Here is a 20,937-nt window from a genome sequence, read left to right as displayed (position 1 = left end):
AAGCCACTGATTTTGGACAGGATCTTCTCTGCACGACGAGAGGACATGAGCTACAATAAGGCAATACTGTACGGACTCAAAACAGGGGCATAGAAAATCCTGATCACATCCATTGGGCATCACAACAGAATCTTGGACACAGAGTAGACATCTTTCATTTGAAAAATGCTTTGGAAATGCCGATACAGACCAGACCAGCCAATTCTTGAGATTTTTTGGGGGGGGGGGAAGGGGAGAGAGCGTTTCCTCTAGAGGATACCACGCATTTTGCAAATCCGTATCAGCTTTGTTTGCTCAATTTGTGTTGGAGGCAGCACGGGTGAATCAAAGAAAATTGGGCCAAGACAACACACAGATACACAGACACACCCAGGGCTGCCTCCAATCACTTTGTTTAGAGCTAAGGCGACTTCATGGGACAATAGTGCCATTTCGGGAAATGGAAGCTAGACAGGAATTTAAAAATAGTTAACTTTTAGAGAGATTCTATACCTAACACAGTTTTCCCTCCCTCTGCTAGGGTTAGGCCTCCAGCCTTTTGCAAGAAGAAAGTTAAACCCAAAGATTTGTTTTGTGGAATTGAAGTTTCTTGTTTTATTTTATTTCTTCTTCTCACTTAAAGGCCATAGTTGAAGCATTTTACAGTTCTCCTAGTGCAAAAGAACAGAAAAAATAAGAAGCAGGAACATAAAAGGGAAAAAAAAAAAAAAAAGAGGAGGAAGAGAGGATAATACTCTGCCTTTCTTCTCCTAGGCAATCCCCCCAAAACAGAGAAAGAAATGAGAATTGTAGGTATTTTTTACGGCAACATATACACATTAAATATAGTATCGAGTCCATGCAGTGGCGCAGCCATGGTTAAAGAGCTGGAGCCTGTCTTTAGTGCTACAGTCCATGTTCCTCACCAGCCGTGACCCCCCCACAGGTGCTGGCCTTGAACCCCTAGCCGGATTTGAACAGCAGAATCGCCACTTGGCCCAAGTAGAAGTAAATGAAGTGCTTCGTCTCATGCGTTACGTAGCTACCGAAGTTCCTGCCCACGATGCAGTGCCAGGTGGGGTTGTATTTCTTGTCAAATTCCTGGGGAAAAAGCAAAAGCGGGAAGGAAAGGTGAAAACCAGCGGTTTTGTGCAGCATCTTCGAAAGACACGGGCATTTTCAGACATGCGATCAAGCCTTGGCTTGTAAGAGGAGAAAAAAGCTGACGTGAGCATCTGCAGTTAAAAAGAAAACGAACCCAGCCGTGTAATGCAGACAAGAGCCATGGCTTTGACTGCACAGTGGAGGCCACCATCTTGAATTTTTGAACCAGCCCTGAGGAATGGAGGGTGTGTGTGTGTGTGTGTGTGTGTCAGAAACTGAAAATGGCAACTGTGTGAGGGGAAACTGCCCCTGCATTGATTTATGTGCCATCAGACTCTTACCAACAGCTCAGTTATATGGTCTCCACAAACTGTCAATTGCTTTCAATTTTCTATCCCTGTGGTTTTCTTGGTAAAAATACAAGGAAAAAATATACTACTATAGGCCAGTGATGGCGAACCTTTTAGAGACCGAGTGCCCAAACTGCAACCCAAAACCCACTTGTTTATCGCTGGGTGCCAGGTGGGTGTGGCTGTGGTCATGGCAGATTGGGTGGGTGTGATCACCTCAATGTCACTCGTGGGGATGGACACCTGTGGGGGGCGGCTGGTTGAAGAGGGACAGTTGCCACCTCCGAGGCATGGCGCGGGTGCCCACAGGGAGGGCTCTGAGTGCCGCCTCTGGCACCTGTGCCATAGGTTTGCCACTACTGCTATGGGCCTTCTGCACACTGTGAATCAATCCTTTTTGCTGTTGGCCTCTGGCATCTTCTACCAGAGGAGTATTTCACAACTTTGGCAGCTTTAATCTGTGTGGACTTCAACTCCCAGAATTCCCCAGCCAGCATGCTTGGTTGGAAAATTCTGGGAGTTGAAGTCCACAGAGCTTAAAGCTGACAAGGTTGAGAAATAATGCTCTATATAGCAGGGGTGTCCAACCTTGACAACTTTTTAAGACTTGGGGACTTCAACACCCAGAATTCCCCAGCCAAAGTTGGACAGCCCTGCTCTACAATATTGTTGCTGTCCAATGCAGGGGCCTGCTTGCTTTAACTGGGCTGTGGGAATGAGCGTCACACCTTGACTGGCAGGGGGATATATATAATCCCAGCAGTATATGCCCAAAGAAGTATATATTCATTCCTCCAAGGAGCAACCCCACAGACACCATGATGAGGCAGCACAGGAGGAATTTGGACATGTGTGCATTGCACATCCATAAAAAAAGAAAGAGGGTTGTGACTGCCAGCCCACCTCAATTTTAGGGGGCCTTGGGGGGGTCACCTCTAAAGTCAAACAAATGACACTTTTTAATGTGACCCAAGGACGGTATTAAAAATATACGGTGGGATCGTGCCAACTCTATTTTTCCTTTGATGAAATGGACTTGAGTGTTTCTCTTGATTACCTGTGTTTGGACAATGCTTCAAATGTTCTTGGCTACACTGCCATAATCCCTTGCCCAGAGAATACAGGGTGTCCTCAACTTACAACACTTCATTTAGTGACCATCCAAAGTTAAATGGCACTGGAAAAAGTGACTTGTGACACTAACAACCATTACAGCATCACCATAGTCACATGAACAAAATTCAGAAGCCTGGCTACTGGTTCATATTGATGACAGTTGCAATGTCCCAGAATAATGTGGTCATTTTTACAACCTTCTCACAAGAAAAGTCAATGGGGAAGCCAGATTCACTTAACAACCATGTTAACTAACAACTGCAGTGTTTCACTTAACAACTGTGGCATGAATGGTTGTAAACCGTTTACAGATGTCTCACTTCGCAACATAAATTTTGGGCTCAATAGTGGTCGTAAGTAGAGGACTACCTGTATAGAGTAGTCCTCAAAGATTTAATACCCAGCTGTCTGCTTCTGATCATTTCAACATTTTTTAAAATAGAATCTCACACTCCATGACATGTAGGCTGCATTGTACATAAAGCAAAGTATACCTGTTAGTCGTAATAATGTTTCTCCCCCCCCCCCGAAACTGTGTTTCCCCCAAAATAAGACCGGGTCTTATATTAACTTTTGCTCCAAAAGATGCATTAGAGCTTATTTTCCAGTTAGGGGTTATATTCACAGAAATGTGGAACTAAATGCGTCCGTCTGGCTATTTTACTGGGGGCTTATTTTGGGGTGGGGCTTATATTACAAGCGGCCTGAAAAATCTTGCTAGGGCTTATTTTCCACTTAATCCTTGTGACCATTTTAATTATATACAATGGGTCTCTCTCTTGGGGTATATATGATCTGGTTCCAAAGTTCCAATGCCCCGCCATGGTCATGTGACCATATTTTGGGCTCTCAGCAATTGGTCAGCATTTACAGCTCTTTGCAGTGTCCTGTAGTCATACAATCACGTTTTACAAATTTTTTTTGCACAAAACAAGCGTTTACTTCCAGTTTTCAGCAAATCTAACCCATATCAAACAATTAGTTCACTTAACAACCGCAGGGAAAAAAATGGTTCATTACTTTGCAGGCTCCATTTACGTCGCAAGTCGAGGGCTGCCTCTATCAAGTTAAAACAAGATATTTCCTCCTTCCTCCATTCCAAATTGACATCTACCACATTTTCTCAAGGAAATTTGCATCCATTTTCCAATTTAACGCATCAATGTTTCCCAATCTACAGATTTCCACAATGGAAAAATGGTTGGTGAAGTTAATGGAACTATCCTAGATGGTGAAACTACCTACTTTAATTTAAAAAAAAAAGATTTTGTCTAGCTTTGTTTCTACACGGAGGTTACTTTGGAACTTTCTGCTTTGAAACTGAAATTTTAATGTTGGGATTTGATGATTGGAAAAGTTTAGAATTACAGAAATACTGTGTAGTATTGAATTTTGGAGGAAAAAGTTAATATTTGTAACTGTGTTGAAGAAAGTCAAAGGTTATTCTTTCCCTACTGCCCACATTTCAAATAGTACTTTCACTTCTGCTTCGCCTTGAAATAATATGAATCCCACCAAATTCCTTATTCCACTGTGATTTGATCAAGTTACAGGCTGAAATTTTTTCCCTTCCATTCCCTGTTATCTAATAGGTGCATTTTGCCGGAAACCAGAAGTAAATGCTGAAAACTGGCAAAAACTCACTGAAAACCAGAATAACAGAAAAATAACAGAGCTGGAAGGGACCTTGGAGGTCCTGCTCAAGCAGGAGACCCTACCCCTTTTCAGACAAATAGCTGTCCAGTCCCTTCTTAAAAGCCTCCAGTGATGGAGCATCCACAACTTCTGGAGGCAAGTAGTTCCACTGGCTAATTGTTCTCACTGATAGGAAATTTCTCCTTAGTTCTGCGGTGGTTCTCTTTGGTTTCCACCCGTTGCTTCTTGTCCTGCCTTCAGGTGCTTTGGAGAACAGCTTGACTCCCTCTCATCTGTAGCAGTCCCTCAAATATTGGAAGGTTATCATGTCACTCCTAGTCCTTCTTTTCACCACCATGGTCAGGGGATGCTGTAAATGACCATGTGAAACTATAGCCAAAGTGCACAAAATATGATCACATGACCATGGGATGCACCTTTTAGAGCAGGGGTCCCCAACCCGGTACTGGGCTGTGGCATGCCAGCAGCCGGTCCACACAAACAAGCAAAGCCCCATCCGTGAGATGCAGGCAGCATACAAAACCACACGCTCTCCGGTCCATGGAAAACCTTTTCTCCATGGAACCGCTCCCTGGTGCCCAAAAGGTTGGGGACCTCTGTTTTAGAGGGTCTATCGTAACACTGTATTTATTTTTTATTTTATTTTAATCCCATTTATATCCTGCCCTTCTCTGAAGACTCAGGGCGGCTTACAATCTAAAGCACAATGTGCTTAGCAATAGATATGCCTGCTTAAGCAACTGGTCATTAAGTGAGAACTACCTGTACACAGAATGTGAGTGCATGTGTTTATGTACGTGTAAAGAGTACGGGTAGAGGCAGTGACCAGCTGACAATCATCTTCCCTGACCCAATAACAATCCCATTTTAAAATTTATATTAAAAGAGTTTACAAAAAAAACCCTCCTATGCAAAAAAGTCCAGTGCCAATTTGCACTGGGGGCTGCAAAAATGAGATCTAGGTAAGGCAAATTCCCTATCCCTCCAATGAAGAAACGAGAAGCTGGCTACATCTCCTTGATACATTAAAATTTAATACTAGTTTTACTTTTCAAAGGACAAAAATTAGTCTGATGTATAAACAGATCTATGCTATAACAGCAATTACTATTTATAAGGACTCCATTGAGAAAACCTTTCCAGAATACTGTTTCTTGCTGTCTAAATACAGAGGGACTGGCACCTTTTAAGGACTTAAAACATTCAAAGAGAAGGTCTCAAATTCACACAAAGACCTACATTCTCTTTGTAGCAAGCATCTGACACTTTAGATTTTGAATCTAAAGTCATAAACATCTTTTATTTAGGCACAATTTTCCAATGTCTGGGAAAACTGTGGCACATACAAGTGCTTTAAAATGCATACACCACATAAATATTTAGAGTGGGGCCTCTTCCTTTTAATAAGGGATGTACTCATAGTAAAAAAAAACATGTGCACCACTGTTTCATAAATGTGTGACTGGTTTCAACTTGATATGTTGCCTGAACACAAATACTGTGACTTAGAAGTGATTATTTGTAGCTCAGGGTTGAACGGTGGGGTCCCTTGGTGCTCTCTGAGCTTGGTTGTTTCCTTGCAGATGTCATTACCCAAGCTATCACTGATGATGTTACCTAGTTTGGGTAATGAAACATCTGCAAGAAAACCACCAAGCTCAGAGAGCAACAAGGACCCCACCGTGACGATTTTTTATTTAATATATGCTGAACACACAAAGACTCAATTCTGCGCAAAATTAATATTAACTTCTGTGTTCTTGCGAGGTGGCTTTGTAAAAGGGGTGAGCAGTTAGCAGACAGGGACTTAGCTGGTTTTTTATACGATACATTACAGACATTCCTCAACTTAGAACCACAACTGGGACCAGAATTTCCTTTGCTAAGCAAGCTAATTCTTAAGTGAGCCACGCCCCATTTTATGACCTTTTTTGCCACAGTTGTTAAGCAAATCCAGCTTCCCCTATTGACTTAGCTGGTTGGAAGCCAGCTTGGAAAGTGGCAAATGGCGATCACATGACCTCGAGATGCTGCATCTGTCATAATAATATGCTGGTTGTTACAATAATACTTCTATTTCTAAAAATTATCTATTCTCAGCCAAATTGAAACTTCTAGTTAATGATGTAATATCCCATCCAATAAGTCAAAACCTCTATTTTCTTCAGTCTTACTCTAGCTTTCTTCCTTTGCCATCTAACTTTCCAAGTCAGTGCATTTGAATCATCAAGTATTTCTTCCTCTATTTTTGTATATATTGTTTGGAATAAGAAAAACAATAGGATTTATAACTAGAATATTATACTTTGATAGAAGGGAAATATGAAAATGTTAAGGAGGTTTGAATAAGGGAAGCGTTTGGTTACCCAAACATAATCTATGAGAAAATGTAAGTGATAGAGATGTTCTGAACTCTGATGGGAAATTAAAAATAGAAAAACTGGGAAAAACAGGATAATGATTGAAGAAATGGATATTAAGTGCAAATGTTTCGGTTAGAAAAGATACTTTAAACTGATATTAGAAAAATGTAACAAAAAGGTTGATATTCAACTGTATATGTATTAACAACAATAAGAATTGTATTTCCCTAGCGTGGGAAAATTTGTACTACTGGAAGAAGAGAGGAAGAATTGGAAGGTGTAATATTGGGCCTAGACCAGGGGTAGGCAACCTCGGCTCTTTTATGACTCATGGACTTCAACTCCCAGAATTCCTGAGGAATTCTGGGAGTTGAATTCCATGAGTCATAAAAGAGCCGAGGTTGCCTACCCCTGGCCTAGATCGAAGAAGTTAATATGTACCACTGTATTACTAATGGATGCAGACAACACGTTGTTTAAGTACTTATGATTGTAAAACCAGAAAATTAATAAAACATTTATAAAATAAAAATAAATACTGGTTGCCAAGCAACCAAATTTTGATCATGTGATTGTGGGGATTCTGTGATGCTTGTTAACTGTGAGGGCTGGTTGTACGTTACTTTTTTCAGTGCCACTGTAACTTCAAACGGTCACTAAATGAATGGTTTTAAGTTGGGGACCACCTGTATTCTTTACTAATACCTGGCTCTTCCACATTTGCATTTCCAGTTGTTATCCTGAGACCTAAATCTACTTAATTTAATTTATAATAATTTATCACTTTAATTCATTAAATCAATGTATTAATTTATAATAATTTAATTAAATCTACTTAAATCATCCTGAGATTCCAAATGTTCAGAGGTAGGCAGCTGAGTTAACTGCGCCTAATGTTAACTCCGTTCCCCAATCCATTAGCGCACTCACTCCTCCCAAACGTTTTTACTGTTAACAACTCTTTGCAAATCAGTTTGGATCTTGTGCCAGTAAGAAAGTATCACTTTTTTAAAAAATCCCCACTTAATGTTTCTGTTTGTTTTGTCTAACAGCTTTGAATTTAAAGAAATAATTGAAGGCAGAACACAATAAGCCTTCCAATTCAGAGAGTTACTCAGACAAAACACGTACGTTCTGTCCTTAGTTTCCTGGGCTCTCTCTAAGGAGAAATCTTTGTTTGAAACTCTGCAATCAATAGTCCACACAAAATTTAAACAGGCCCAATTATACCGTCTTGTTTCGGTGTAGTCATTACCCTAAATGGCAACAAGTTTTTTCAGTGTTGGTTTAATTATTTTGTATTCAGACACCAATCATGGTTTACAACTGTTTTTCAAACGTGGCAACTAGTGAGATGTGTGGATTTCAACTGCCAGGATTCCCCAGCCAGCAGTGACTGGTTGACTGTATGATTCCTTGCCTAAAGGAAACCAAGCCATGATAAGCAAACTTCGCTTCTATAATAATCAGAAAGAACCTTCTAAATCTAAATCAAAGACAGCAGCGACAGAAAAGCTGTAACTGCTTGTAGGACTCACTTGAGGTTTTTCCAGAAATATCTGGCTCAGATAAGCCAGTACTGTGAAGTTACAACATACCTTCCCAAAATCTACTTACAACCCAGATCAACGTCCCAGTGTCACTTCCCCTGCAGTGATGTGACTTCATTTCTGGCACTTGGCAACTAGCCCACATTTATGGCTGTTTCTACTACCCCATGGTCAAATGACCATAATTATTTTTTTTGCAGAAAACTGCCATTTGCTTCATATTGATATATTGCAATGCATTTTGGGGAGAAACCCCTAAAGTTGATACGTTCCAATGACTAACTGCCTAATTTTTTAGTTTGACTCATGAAATTGCTTGGATGAGCAACGAAATGTCTCAGATTAACAAAGTTTGGTCCAGTTGCCGTGATTCAATCGTTTAGAAACCTTTGCCCTGGACTGATTGAATCTTGACTGACATAGGGCATTTACTTCCTATTTTCAGCAAAACTGCCCCCAAACAATGAATCTGTTTAATAATGACCACAGTGATTTGCTTAACAACTGCTAAAAAACACATTGTAAAATTGGGTCAGTCACATGATGAAATCACTTCATAACTGTCACACTCATTAACAGGCAAGGCTCTATTAGGACTATAATTCGAGAACCTGTTCAACCCCGCCCCTGCCCCCTTGCCTTTCACAGACAAAAACCATACCTTTTTGATGTATGCTGCAATATCCTTCTCTATATTATACTTCTCCATGGCCTGGGTGGCACAATCAACAGCATCTTGCTGCATGTCCTCAGACATGTCAGCATTTTTGATCACAGCCTTTCTGTCAGACATGGTGGACCTGTGGGAAGATAACAAGATGAAGACCATGTCAAAATGCAATTTATCCCAGACCTAATCCCAAGAAAGCACCTAGAACCTGCAGCCTTGTTTTATTCTCTTTTGAAGGTAAGGATGGATAACTGTGGGGTATTCTGCAGAGGAAGCAGGAAATCACTCAGGTAATTAACTACAGGTGTTTTATAGAGGAAGCAGGAAATTCCATATTCCCTGCAAGAACATCCATTATTATTTTGACATTACTGGAGAATTCAATCCCGCTAAACATAGGAATTATTTCTTACAAGTGCACAGGCAGCTGCACAAATTTAAGAAGTCACTAATCCACAAAGAATGTGCCACAGAGGTAGTCCTCAACTTAATAACCATTTGCTTAGTAACTGTTTGAAGTTATGATCATGCTAAATAGCGTGACTTGCAAGTGGTCCTTGCACTTAACCATGGTTGCAGAGCCTTCCTGTCATGTGGTTGCAATGTGTGATCTTTCCAGCCAGCTTCTGACAAGCGAAGGGAAAAATCAGCAACGAAGTTCACAAGACGTGGTCACATGTCTCACTTAATGACCACGGTGATTCACTTAATGAGCACGTCAAAAAAAGTTTGTAGAATTGGTCACATGATCATTCACTTAATCCCATGCTCAATAATAAAATTCCCAGTCCCTATTCTGGTTGTAAATTGAAGACTACCTGTACTTTAGATTAACCTTCTTGTGCCTGTTGAAATCCTCATCTGTTATCTCTATCTAGGAACTCACCTGAATGCTGAATACATTATGCCATGATGTGTGAACAAGTTCTTTGTGGATTAACAAACCACAATTAATTCATTGCTCTACATAAGCATCTGAAATAAGCAGTATCAGATAGTAACACATGCATTGTTAACTTCTCTATGCAAATGATAACACAAGGCACGTCTGAGGAAAGTTGTCTCCGTTTACATCATGACACATGTTGGCTTTAACTTCCTTGCAAGTAACTATGGTGCTCTCATGTTAGAACATAGCCCAAGGAAATGTTGCATTGAAATAAAACAATTGCTGCACTGCCTGAAAACACACACACACACACACACACACACACACACACACACACACGAGAGAGAGAGAGAGAGAGAGAGAGAGAGAGAGAGAGAGAGAGAGAGAGAGAGAGAGAGAGAGCAAGCGCCTCCCTTTTATCAATTCTATCATTCAATCAGAACTATTAATATCTGAAGCAAATCAGGTTGTTGTCTGCATAGACTAAGACTATTATTTGTCTAGAATAGTTTGAGCAAGGAGACTGGACTAGAAGTCCTCAAAGGAGTCTTCCCACTCTTATAATAATAATAAACCTTTATTGTCAAAGTACAACATGTGTACATTGAGATTAGCTGAGCCTCCCCATGTGCTCCCTCCCCCCAACACACAGTGACAACAAACCCTCCATCCCACCACACTATGTGAACCAACTACACCACACACCGGCCTCCCAAGTCAACTCTGCATAAGATTATATCCCATTCAAAAGCCTAACAGCCCACGGATAAAAGCTGTTCTTCAGCCTGTTGGTACGGCTGGCTATATTCCTATATCTCCTACCGGATGGTAGGAGAGTAAAGAGATACCGTCCAGGGTGTGAGTCATCCCTGAGAATCTTCCTCACTCTTCCAAGGCAACGAGCCTTATTATTCTATGTTCAAAAGTTGACATACAGGCACTAAATAAAAAAAATCCTCAAATCTAGTCACATATTAATAATTATATAAAGGTAAAGGTAAAGGTTCCCCTGCACATGCGTGCTAGTCGTTTCCAACTCTAGGGGCCGGTGCTCATCTCCGTTTCAAAGCCGAAGAGCCAGTGCTTGTCCGAGGACGTCTCCGCGGTCATGTGGCCGGCATGACTAGACGCCAAAGGCGCACGGAACGCTGTTACCTTCCCACCGTAGTGGTCCCTATTTTTCTACTTGCATTTTTACGTGCTTTCGAACTGCTAGGTTGGCAGAAGCTGGGACGAGTAACAGGCGCTCCACTCTGCTATGCGGCACTCGGGATTCGACCCGCCAAACTGCCGACCTTCTGATCGATAAGCTCAGCGTCCTAACCCACTGAGCCACCTCGTTAATAATTATAGCTTGTCGTAATTGGGACCAGAATTTACATTGCTAAGCAAGTCAGTGGTTAAAAGAGTCACTGTAATTGTTAAGTGAGGGGTCCTTAGTGCTCTCGGAGCTTGTTTTCTTACAGATGTTTCATGGCCCAAACTAGGTAACATCATCAGTGCTGGTTGATGATGGCTAATTGACTAACACCGATGTTACCTATCTTGGGGTCATGAAACATCTGCAAGAAAACAACCAAGCTCAGAGAGCTGCAAGGACCTCTCATTTCAACACAGAGATACAGATATTCTCTTTGCTGGTTGTTAAGTGAATCATGCCAATAATTAAACAAATCCAGCTTTCCCCATTGACTTTGCTTGTCCGAAGTCAGCTGGGAAGGTTGTTCATGGTGACCACATGACCTGGAACACTGTAACCATCGGAAATAGATGGCAATTACCAAACTCCTGAATTTTGGTCACATGACCACAGGGATGGTACAACAGTCATTACGTGTGATGTGAGAACTAGTTGTAACTGTTTTCAATGTTGTAACTTCAAACGAATGGTTGTTAAGGCAAGCATTACACATAAGCCTAAAATACATCTCAATCTTAAACCCTCAAAATCCTGACAGTTCAGACTATCAGAACTCAAAAACAAAGACTAGCAAATCTCAATTTACGTAGAATTATGTATGCTCTGTAAAAGAACACTTACCATAAAAGTAGCAAATATATTCTTGGACCAAAACACTAGAATGCTAGTGAACCATCCCCCAGGGGAGGGCAAGAAGTACTCCCAAGACAGAAATGCCTGCTGACCCCTCCTATACTTAACCATGATTTACTTCGGCATGCTTTTGGTTTTAGAATGCTATCCAAATCCAAGCACTGTGATTTCTAAAGAATTATTTATTGTCTTGTGATTAATGTAGCTCAGGTCAATGAACCGAACTGCCCAACTTTGTTCTGCACAACTGAACCCAATTTTCTACAAAAGCTGCGGCCTCTTTGTAGAGGTGTACATTAAAGAACCAATTTTTTGCCCCTTTCTAGTTTGTAAACACTTTATGATCACCCCTTTCATCACTGCTTCAGGCAGGAAGGCTGTGCAGAGTGGCGAGGAAGGCTGAAAAGATCATTGGCAGTTCCTTCCCTTCCATCCAGGGCATGGCACAGAAGCATTGCTTAAGTAGGGTCCACAAGATTGTCTGGGACGCTACACATCCTCTTCACAACCTGTCTTCCTTGTTACCTTCTGGGAGGAGGGGGATCCGTGGTATCCGAGGCAGAACATCCAGATTCAGTCACAGCTTTGTTCCATACAAATATCAACCTTGTGAACTCTAAAGCTTCCTCCTTCCGTTATGTATTCAAAATGGACAGTGATTAATATTTATATGTTACTTATATGTAAGGGTCTAGGAAGGGGTAGGCAACCTTGGCTCTTTTATGACTCTGGACTTCAACTTCCAGAATTCCTAAGCCAGACATCCTGGCTCAGGAATTCTGGGAGTTGAAGTCCACGAGTCACAAAAGAACCAAGGTTGCCTACCCCTGGCCTTGTTGTTGTTAGTTAGTTAGTATACTATGTTGTATATAGTATGTTTTAAATGTGTGTTATGTACGTGGACACTTTGAGAGCACGCTACCACATCTCACTTTTAATGTGTGCCGTTGTGGCCATAGGAAAAAATGACAATAAAGGTTATCTAATCTAAAGTCTTATCTAGTTCAGAATCCAGAAATGTGATCTACTCCAACTTTTTCCCTTTATCTCCACTTCCTTCTAGTAGATCTCTGTTCATTCAATTCCATTTATTTGTATTTAAACTCTTTGAGATTGGTTGGGCCGAGTGTGTGACAGGCTTAGTTGCTCAGCTGGCTCTCACGGCTAAGACACAATTCGTGGTCTCCTGCTTTTTAGCCTGGTGCCTTAGCCATTAGACCAGACTGAGGTATCTTTAGTAAGATAGCGTTGAAACAGCACAGTGGCTATGCTCTTTGCCTAGTGAATATGGAGAAACAGGAGTAAGGAGCACTATACAGGAAGTTTTAAGCTCTGAATTTAAGGCAGGATGTATAACTTAGTCAACAACCTCCTTAAAATGCCAGCACTTTCCTTCAAACCTTCAGAGTATAAATTTATATCCTTCCTTACATCTGAACTTCAAAGATGTACCAAATGAGAGACAAATATTCTTCCAGTTACTCTTATTTCTATTTCCCTCTGCAACACAAAATACTTCACAAAATACCACCAGCATTTACAAAAAGCTAGAGTCTTAAAAGCTTAGGTCCATCCCCACACTAAGTTGTATAGCTATTTGCCTACTGAAATAACTTGTTCCTAAGCAGCTGTTAGGGACATCACTAGTTATGTATCCACTCTTACTCAAAATGTGGCTTTCTACTCAGCTGTCTAAGCAGCAGACGTGCATCCTCCATGCCACATCTAAGTATTTTATGGCCCATGGGCCACATCTGGCCTGCAGCATTGGTGGCAATCAGAGGAACATCAGCAGACTTGGCGGTGGGAGGCAGTCCAGCATCAGGGGTTGGGACAGCAATGGTAGCGGGCGGAGGGCATCGGGTTGGCCTCAACAACAGTCCCAGTTTCTCAAGTGGCCCCTTGGAAAAATTAATTGCCCAACCCTGCTCTATGCTATGCTTAAAGAGGAAGTAGTTATGAATTTGTATTGAGCGAGGGGGGGGGGTGTCAAGCAACTCCACCAAACTACAGTTCCCAGAATTCTTAGTGAAAGCCAGGCCCATTTCGACCCTTTAAACACGATCTAAATCATGTTCAACAAGCAAGTAAAGCAAAAGCCACAGAAGCGACACACTTGTTCTCTCACCAAAAATATTTTAAAGTATTAAAAACACTGCAAATCTGTCCTCCAGGTAGGTGGTTCGGTTCTGCCATAGCATGATATCTTATGGCATGACAGCCATTATGGATGGATGATACTGGTTTGTGTCAGCAATGGACAAAACAAAAAGATCCAATGTCCTTTTTGCAGTCTGTGAAGAACAACTGCTGAATTTTGGCAGCAGTTCATTAATAAAGCATGTTTTAACTCCCCTTAATAAACAATAGTACAACTGAGTAAGGATTCAAATAGGTTTAATGGAGCTATCCTATTTTTCAAAAAAAACAAAACAAAACAAAACAAAAAACTCACCAAGCAAATTTGCAAAGCAGCTAAAGTTATCTGCCACTCCCTAGTACTGAATAAAGGAAAAGATTGTAGTCCCTGGCTGCATAAAATTACCAATGGATTGCCAATTATGGCTTAGTGCAGTGTTATTCAGCCCTAAAAATGTATGCTTTCTGTTAAGAACAGAATCTTAATTGGCTAAGCAGATCCATGTTCTGCCCTGCATTACAACGGACACAAATCTGCAATCTTCCTAGTTGAACAACAAAAAGCCAAACTGCACTGTCAAGCAAAGTGTGGCAGTCTTTCTAATAGGAGCACACACTAGCACATCCCCCTTTTGTGTAACACGCCCTTGTCCCTTGAAAGCAAGTCTCACTAGCCTTTTAATCCCATTACAAAGTCACTTGGCCCTCTGGAACTATCCAGGAATAGCCTGTTTCAATGTTTTTATCAACCCATACATCCCGAGGGCTAGACACCTAGTTCTTTCTGTCGGGCAATCGAAGCCAACATGCTGAGAATGAGAGGTGCTTTGTGACAGGGACCCCAAAAGGGATCTGAAGCCACGAAATAGAGCTTATTCAAGAAGAGGGAGAGAGCCCACCGCATTAACAGCTTTGCCAAGATTCTAATTCTCCAAAATGTTTATGATGATTCAATTTCAAGGTTGAACTTCAATATTCGCATTTGCACATACTAAAATAAGCTAATTGCATGCAGCTTCAAGAGATGCTACGTTCACTAATTGACATTTTCATGAGTTTTTTTTAAGCTATTTTTTCAGTAGATGGTGGCTGGCTTCATTTTTCAGCTTCTATTTTCAATAGAGACCTTCTCACAGGACAGGTTTACTAACAGTAAAAGAACTCCATAAATGAGCACCCTTAACCGCATAATGGAAAATTTCCAATATGCTATATATAGCAGGGGTCCTCAAACCTGCCCACTTTTAAGACTTGTGGACTTCAACTCCCAGAATTCCCCAGCCAGGCACGCTGGATGAGGAATTCTGGGAGTTGAAGTCCACAAGTCTTAAAGTGGCTAAGTTTGAGGACCCCTGTGCTGTAGTATTTTAATAAGAAATACAAGTAAGTCCTTGAGGTAGGACCATTTGTTTAGCAACTGAAGTTGCAACAGCAGTAAAATTAACTTTCAGCCAGTCCTCATACTTACGACCATCTCGGTACCCCCCCCCCCTCCCAACAGGTGCTCACAAGTCTGGCGCTCTGCACCCAGCATGTATTTACAATGGTTGCAGCATCCCACCAGCATTATGTGATCACCATTTGAGACTTTCCTAGCCAGCTTCCAACAAGCAAAGTCAAAGAGAGAAGCCACTTCACTTATCAACTGCATGATTGACTTAACTGCAGTGGTTCCTTTAAAAACAGTGACCAAAAAAAAAACCCCTCAGTCATGACTCCTATAACAACTGCCTCACCTAGCAACAGAAATTTTTGGTCCCAATTGTGGTGGTTGAGGAGTACCTGTAATCCTCAAGACTCTCATTAAATGGGGAATAATTATCCTGTCACCTGGTGCATTCCAACACACCTTCCACCTCCAAACTTAAGCTGTTACTCTGGGGGGGGGGGGGGAAGAGAATAAGCATTCTGTTGGGATATTCCAGCTCAAAAACCAGGTTGGACAAGCACTTTCCTATCCTCAAATACCACATAAATCTGTCTACCAGCATCAGCCACTATGACTTTTAAAGCAAGATCAGATTATCCCGTTTCAGCTTATTGCTGATCTAGAAACTGGACCAGGAGAGAAATTTAATTTTTTTCTTTTTTTGGGGGGGGGGCATTTTCACCAGCTTCCATCCAAGATTACAACAACAAAACTGGACAAGGTGCACACATCACAATGGGGTTTAGCATAAATGTCTTCCATGTGGACTTGTGCTTGCACAATGTGGATTTCACTTCCCAGGATCCACACCCAGCAGCCACCCTTGAAAGGGATGGCAGCTGAAGCATCCAATGCCTGAAGCGCCCCCATGCTTAGAGAAGGCTGACACAGCATAATAATATGTGCAGTCACTGCCATCTGTGCAAAAGGAAAGCAGAGAATGGAGACAACCAGGGTCCTTTTGAACTCCCACCACCAAAAAGAGGGGAAAGATAAGATTGCTGTTTGACAAGAAGGTCTTGAATCATCCCCTTTCCCCAATGAGCTATTAATCAAGACCCCCTTCCCACCTTTCTCCATCTTCTTCATCCTTATTATAACCACACAAGCACTGCTATATAAAAGATGATGACTCCTGTAAAGAAGAGATACACACACCCCCTCCCAAATGTACTTGCAGAGGTACACCGCACTATTACCAATGCATCACTGTGCAGGTTGCAACCACTCATTTCAGGCTATTTAAAAAGGAGGGGGGAACCATTCACACCCTTTTAGACAACCCAGACACTTATGGGGTTACACAAGGGAGGTCCCCTCGCAGCTTTTAGGGAGGGCTGAATGTTCCAATTCCCCCCCCCCCCCGTTTTTGGATCCAGTCCAAGAGAAACTCCACCTGCAGGCTAGGAGAAGACAGTTCTGGCTGATGAAAAAAAAAAACCTTGGCCAAAAAAAAGGCCACCCCCCCCTCCCATTTCAAAGCCATTGACTCTAGTCTAGAAGAATACAGCCGGTAAGTGTCCACGGGATCAGGCATTGGATTGCAAAGGAGAAACAAGGTTAAAAGCCGGGGAAATTGAACAGCCACAACTCAAGCCACACACCCTGGTTTCAGGTCATGTTACTCTACACCTTTTCCCACATGACAAGGCAATTTCTGAGATCTATGGATCCTTTTTTTAAACAAAAAAAAATCTGCCATTTGGTAGCAAAAGCAAAGACTATCTCTATCCACTTTCCTCCTTGCAAGGAGGAGAAACCCCCCCACCACTAGATTTTCTCTGGGCACCCTGCAAAAGTCCCAAAACTGATTGAGTTAAAACTGTTTATCCTCCCCCAAAGAAGGGGGGGCGGCGGCTAAGATTTCTCTACTAGGACACAGGGAAGGTTGGAAAAAGCTCAGGAGAATGCAGATCAGGATGGACAGGATTCAGATCAGCGGTACCCATCATTCCTTCCCCCCCACACACACACAACGTAGCGGAAAGGGAGGGGGGGTGTCAGATAAGTCAAAGGAGAAGGAAGGGACCGCTCTTCCCCCGTGATATCCACGAAGAAAGGCTGAGTCTATATATAAACTTCGGCCAAGGTGGGTCCAATTGACAGGTAAGATTCAAACCAGAGGTACATTAGAATGACAGGTGGAGTCCAAGCACCAGCCCAGGAGAGTTTCCAGGGGGGGGGTGGCGATTGTGGGTAGCAGGACTTGTAGGACTTCCCCCCCCTCCCCCAAGCAGAGCATCTTCTCCAATCGGGAGGTCCTGCAGAGACCCCGAAGCGCAACGACCCCCCCCAAATCCCCACGTCGCCCAAGCAGATGGGAGCGGCAGCCTTTTGAATTTCCCCGGGGAGATGGGGAGGCGGGCGTCGGCTACCCCGAGCGGGAGAGCCTCCTCCTCCTCCTTTACTATGGAGGGGGGGGCTCCATTTCCAGCCGCCATCCCCACGACGGCCAAGTTACCGGGGGGGGGGCTTTTTGGGGAGGGGCGTGGACCAAAACAAGAGGCGCGCCAAGCCGGGAAGCGCAGTTAAAACCCGCCGGCATCTCTCGCTCGGAAAGCATCGCTGGGTAAGCGGCCCCCCTCCCCGGCCCAAATCGTCCCCCCACCCCCTCAACCCGATCCGCACGTTATTCGCAGGGCAAACACCAGCTGCCTGCAATTAGTGCAGGTTCGAGTCCCACCGGGCTCAAGGTTGACTCAGCCTTCCATCCTTCCCAGGTAGGTCAAAAAGGAGGACCCCCCAGATTGTTGGGGGCAATGAAGCTGACTTTGGAATAAATGCCGCTTGGGGTGTCTCTCTCTCTCTCTCTCTCTGTGTGTGTGTGTGTGTGTGTGTGTGTGTGTGTGTGTGTGTGTGTGAAAGCCCTAACAAGCAGGCATATACATAGAACGAAGGCTACCGCTAAATGTGCTTAGCACATTGGTTTGTGCTTAAATTGTAAGCCGCCCTGAGTCTTCGGAGAAGGGCGGGATATCAATGGGATTAAAATAAATAAAAATAAATAAAGCTCGTAAGCCGCCCTGAGCCTTCGGAGAAGGGCGGGATATCAATGGAATTAAAATAAAAAAAAATACAAGGCAACGCAACAGCAGAAGGCAACGCAGGACGCCCAGAGAGCCCCCGAGTTTGCACACAAACACACACAGAGGCGGGCCCGCTTACCTTCACAGTGGTGGCTCGCCTTGGAAAGCCGCGTTACGACGACAGCCCTGGCCGGCGTCCCTCCTTGCAAAGGCGGCAGCAAGGTGCCCGCCGCCCCAGCGCGCCACCCCCCTCCCGCCCGGCTTCTCGCTTCTCCTGCCCGGGGCCAAACGGGAGCGCAGCGGCCGGCCAGGCGAGAGAGCCAAAGGCGTCTCTGGAAGGCGGCGGCGTCGCTCGCTTGCACGGCGGCGGAAGGCGGCAGTGGGGTTCGCAGCAGCGGCGGCGGCAGCAGCAACGTCGACGCCCTCCGCTCCTTTCCGCCAGCAAGCCTCCTCTGGCGAGCTGCCCTGTCCCCCCCAGCGCTGAAATAGCCGTCCCACCCCTTGCAGTGGCTGAGGCACGTCGCGCCCCGATTGGTTGCCGCAAAGCCTCGTCCCACGGCGACGTAGCATTCTCCTCTCGCTCTTCTCTGCCTACATCTTGTTTCGTCCCATAATGCCACGAGGAGATTGCAGAACCAATGGGGGGGGGGTGGAAGAGGGAGAGAGAGAGAGAGAGAGAGGGGGGGGGAGAGCAAGAGGGAGGGGCGGGGTTGGGCTGGAGCGTGTGGCTTTGCCTTGTGCTGCGCTTTGCCAGCCGAAGAAACCAGGCGCCTGCTTCATTTCGCAAAATAATAATAAAATAAAATAATCAATAATAATAATAATAATAATAAAATAATCAAAAAAGAAAGATTAAGACGAGCAGTTGACTTTCGTCCAGATTTTTTTTCCCTCTTGGGCATCGTAACAAAAGAGAAATACCCCAAAGGCGAGCTCGGATCTGATGATTCATATGATTACAGCGGCAAGAATGGCCTTCGCCCAGAATTGGAAAAAGGGAGTGAAATTCCAGTAGGAAACGAGGTAATCAAGGAAAAATTGGCGAATGCGCAGGAAATGGTTAAATGAACTTGGGAAATTAAAAAGGAAGACCGGTCAATCAGGTTGCTACAAAATTTGGAGTACTTTTTTATTTTGGGCGGGAACAAAAGGAAGGTCTCTATTAGAATTTATAGATTGGTTGATCGTTCTAAGTCAGGGGTCTTCAAACTTGGCCCTTTTATGACTTGTGGACTTCAACTCCCAGAATTCCTCAGCCAGCAAAGCTGGCTGAGGAATTCTGGGAGTTGAAGTCCACAAGTCATAAAAGGGCCAAGTTTGAAGACCCCTGTTCTAAGCTTTGCTGGCTGAGGAATTCTGGGAGTTGAAGTCCACAAGTCATAAAAGGGCCAAGTTTGAAGACCCCTGTTCTAAGCTTTGCTGGCTGAGGAATTCTGGGAGTTGAAGTCCACAAGTCATAAAAGGGCCAAGTTTGAAGACCCCTGTTCTAAGCTTTGCTGGCTGAGGAATTCTGGGAGTTGAAGTCCACAAGTCATAAAAGGGCCAAGTTTGAAGACCCCTGTTCTAAGCTTTGCTGGCTGAGGAATTCTGGGAGTTGAAGTCCACAAGTCATAAAAGGGCCAAGTTTGAAGACCCCTGTTCTAAGCTTTGCTGGCTGAGGAATTCTGGGAGTTGAAGTCCACAAGTCATAAAAGGGCCAAGTTTGAAGACCCCTGTTCTAAGCTTTGCTGGTTGAGGAATTCTGGGAGTTGAAGTCCACAAGTCATATTAGGGCCAAGTTTGAAGACCCCTGTTCTAAGTATATGTAATATACTTATATGTAATATACTTATATAAGTATATGTAATATACTTATATGTAATCGATATGTATCTTAAGTGTATTTTATGTGTACATATACATATATGAATATTGTAGACAAGAAGGTATCTCAGTCCGTTTGTACCGTGTCCAATGTTTTAAATAATAAATTTAATAAAGTAAAAATTAAAAAAAAATGAATCATCCTTTTCCCCCCCCTTTTTTTTGGTGTGGGGGTGGGTGGGTGGCGGGCGAGCGATCTCTCTGATCCGTGAAACAGCTGCATCTCCGGGCAGCAGTGCAACAGGTATAGCTTTAATCCCTGGGGTTGCATCGCCAGAGATTGGCGGGGGGGGGGAGAGAGAGAGAAAGGAGAACCTGTTGCATTATCAGCGGTTGCAAAAGCATCCTTGGAGACCAGACTGCAAAAAAAAAATAAAATCAAATAAATGGAAAAGCTAAGGATCCCGTATTTTTTGATTTATTTATTTATGACTACGCGACGTATGGTCTAATCTGGAGCAAGCCCAGCGTAACTCGGTGGGAATTAAAAGTGCAGCAATTCGGACTACGGGTTGACTGAACTTCGTAGCGGGGGTTGGGGGGGGTGAAACGCACACGCCATGATTCGGATGAGGGATAAAAGTTAGGCAAGTTTGGTAAAAGAGGGAAAAACGTGGGAGAATGGATGCGTTGAAGAAAGGGGCGCTTTCCCATCGTTGCGAACGTAACTGGGAAATGATGAGTATTTTATTGGACCATTTTAAAGCTTTATACAAATGATCGCTTGTAGCAGAGGGAGAAAGGAAGAGA

General features: G+C 43.3%; 1 protein-coding gene across 1 annotated transcript; it reads right to left on the bottom strand.

Annotated features, from left to right (window-relative positions):
* Positions 1-222: 222 nt before the first annotated feature.
* On the bottom strand, positions 223-18,788 carry DYNLL2 (dynein light chain LC8-type 2). Its single transcript, XM_083379638.1, has 3 exons — positions 18,464-18,788; positions 8,780-8,918; positions 223-1,080 (listed from the first exon to the last, which is right to left on the bottom strand). Exons 2-3 carry the CDS (start codon positions 8,909-8,911, stop codon positions 943-945), a joined length of 270 nt encoding a protein of 89 aa, XP_083235764.1. The 5' UTR covers positions 8,912-8,918; positions 18,464-18,788; the 3' UTR covers positions 223-942.
* Between the last annotated feature and the right edge of the window lie 2,149 nt (positions 18,789-20,937).

Source organism: Vipera ursinii (genome assembly GCF_947247035.1).
Source record: "Vipera ursinii genome assembly, chromosome: 1".
In the NCBI taxonomy this organism is placed as follows: Eukaryota; Metazoa; Chordata; class Lepidosauria; order Squamata; family Viperidae; genus Vipera; species Vipera ursinii.
The sequence above is the reverse complement of the archived record's forward strand: the minus strand, read 5'-3'. Positions and strand labels throughout refer to the sequence as shown.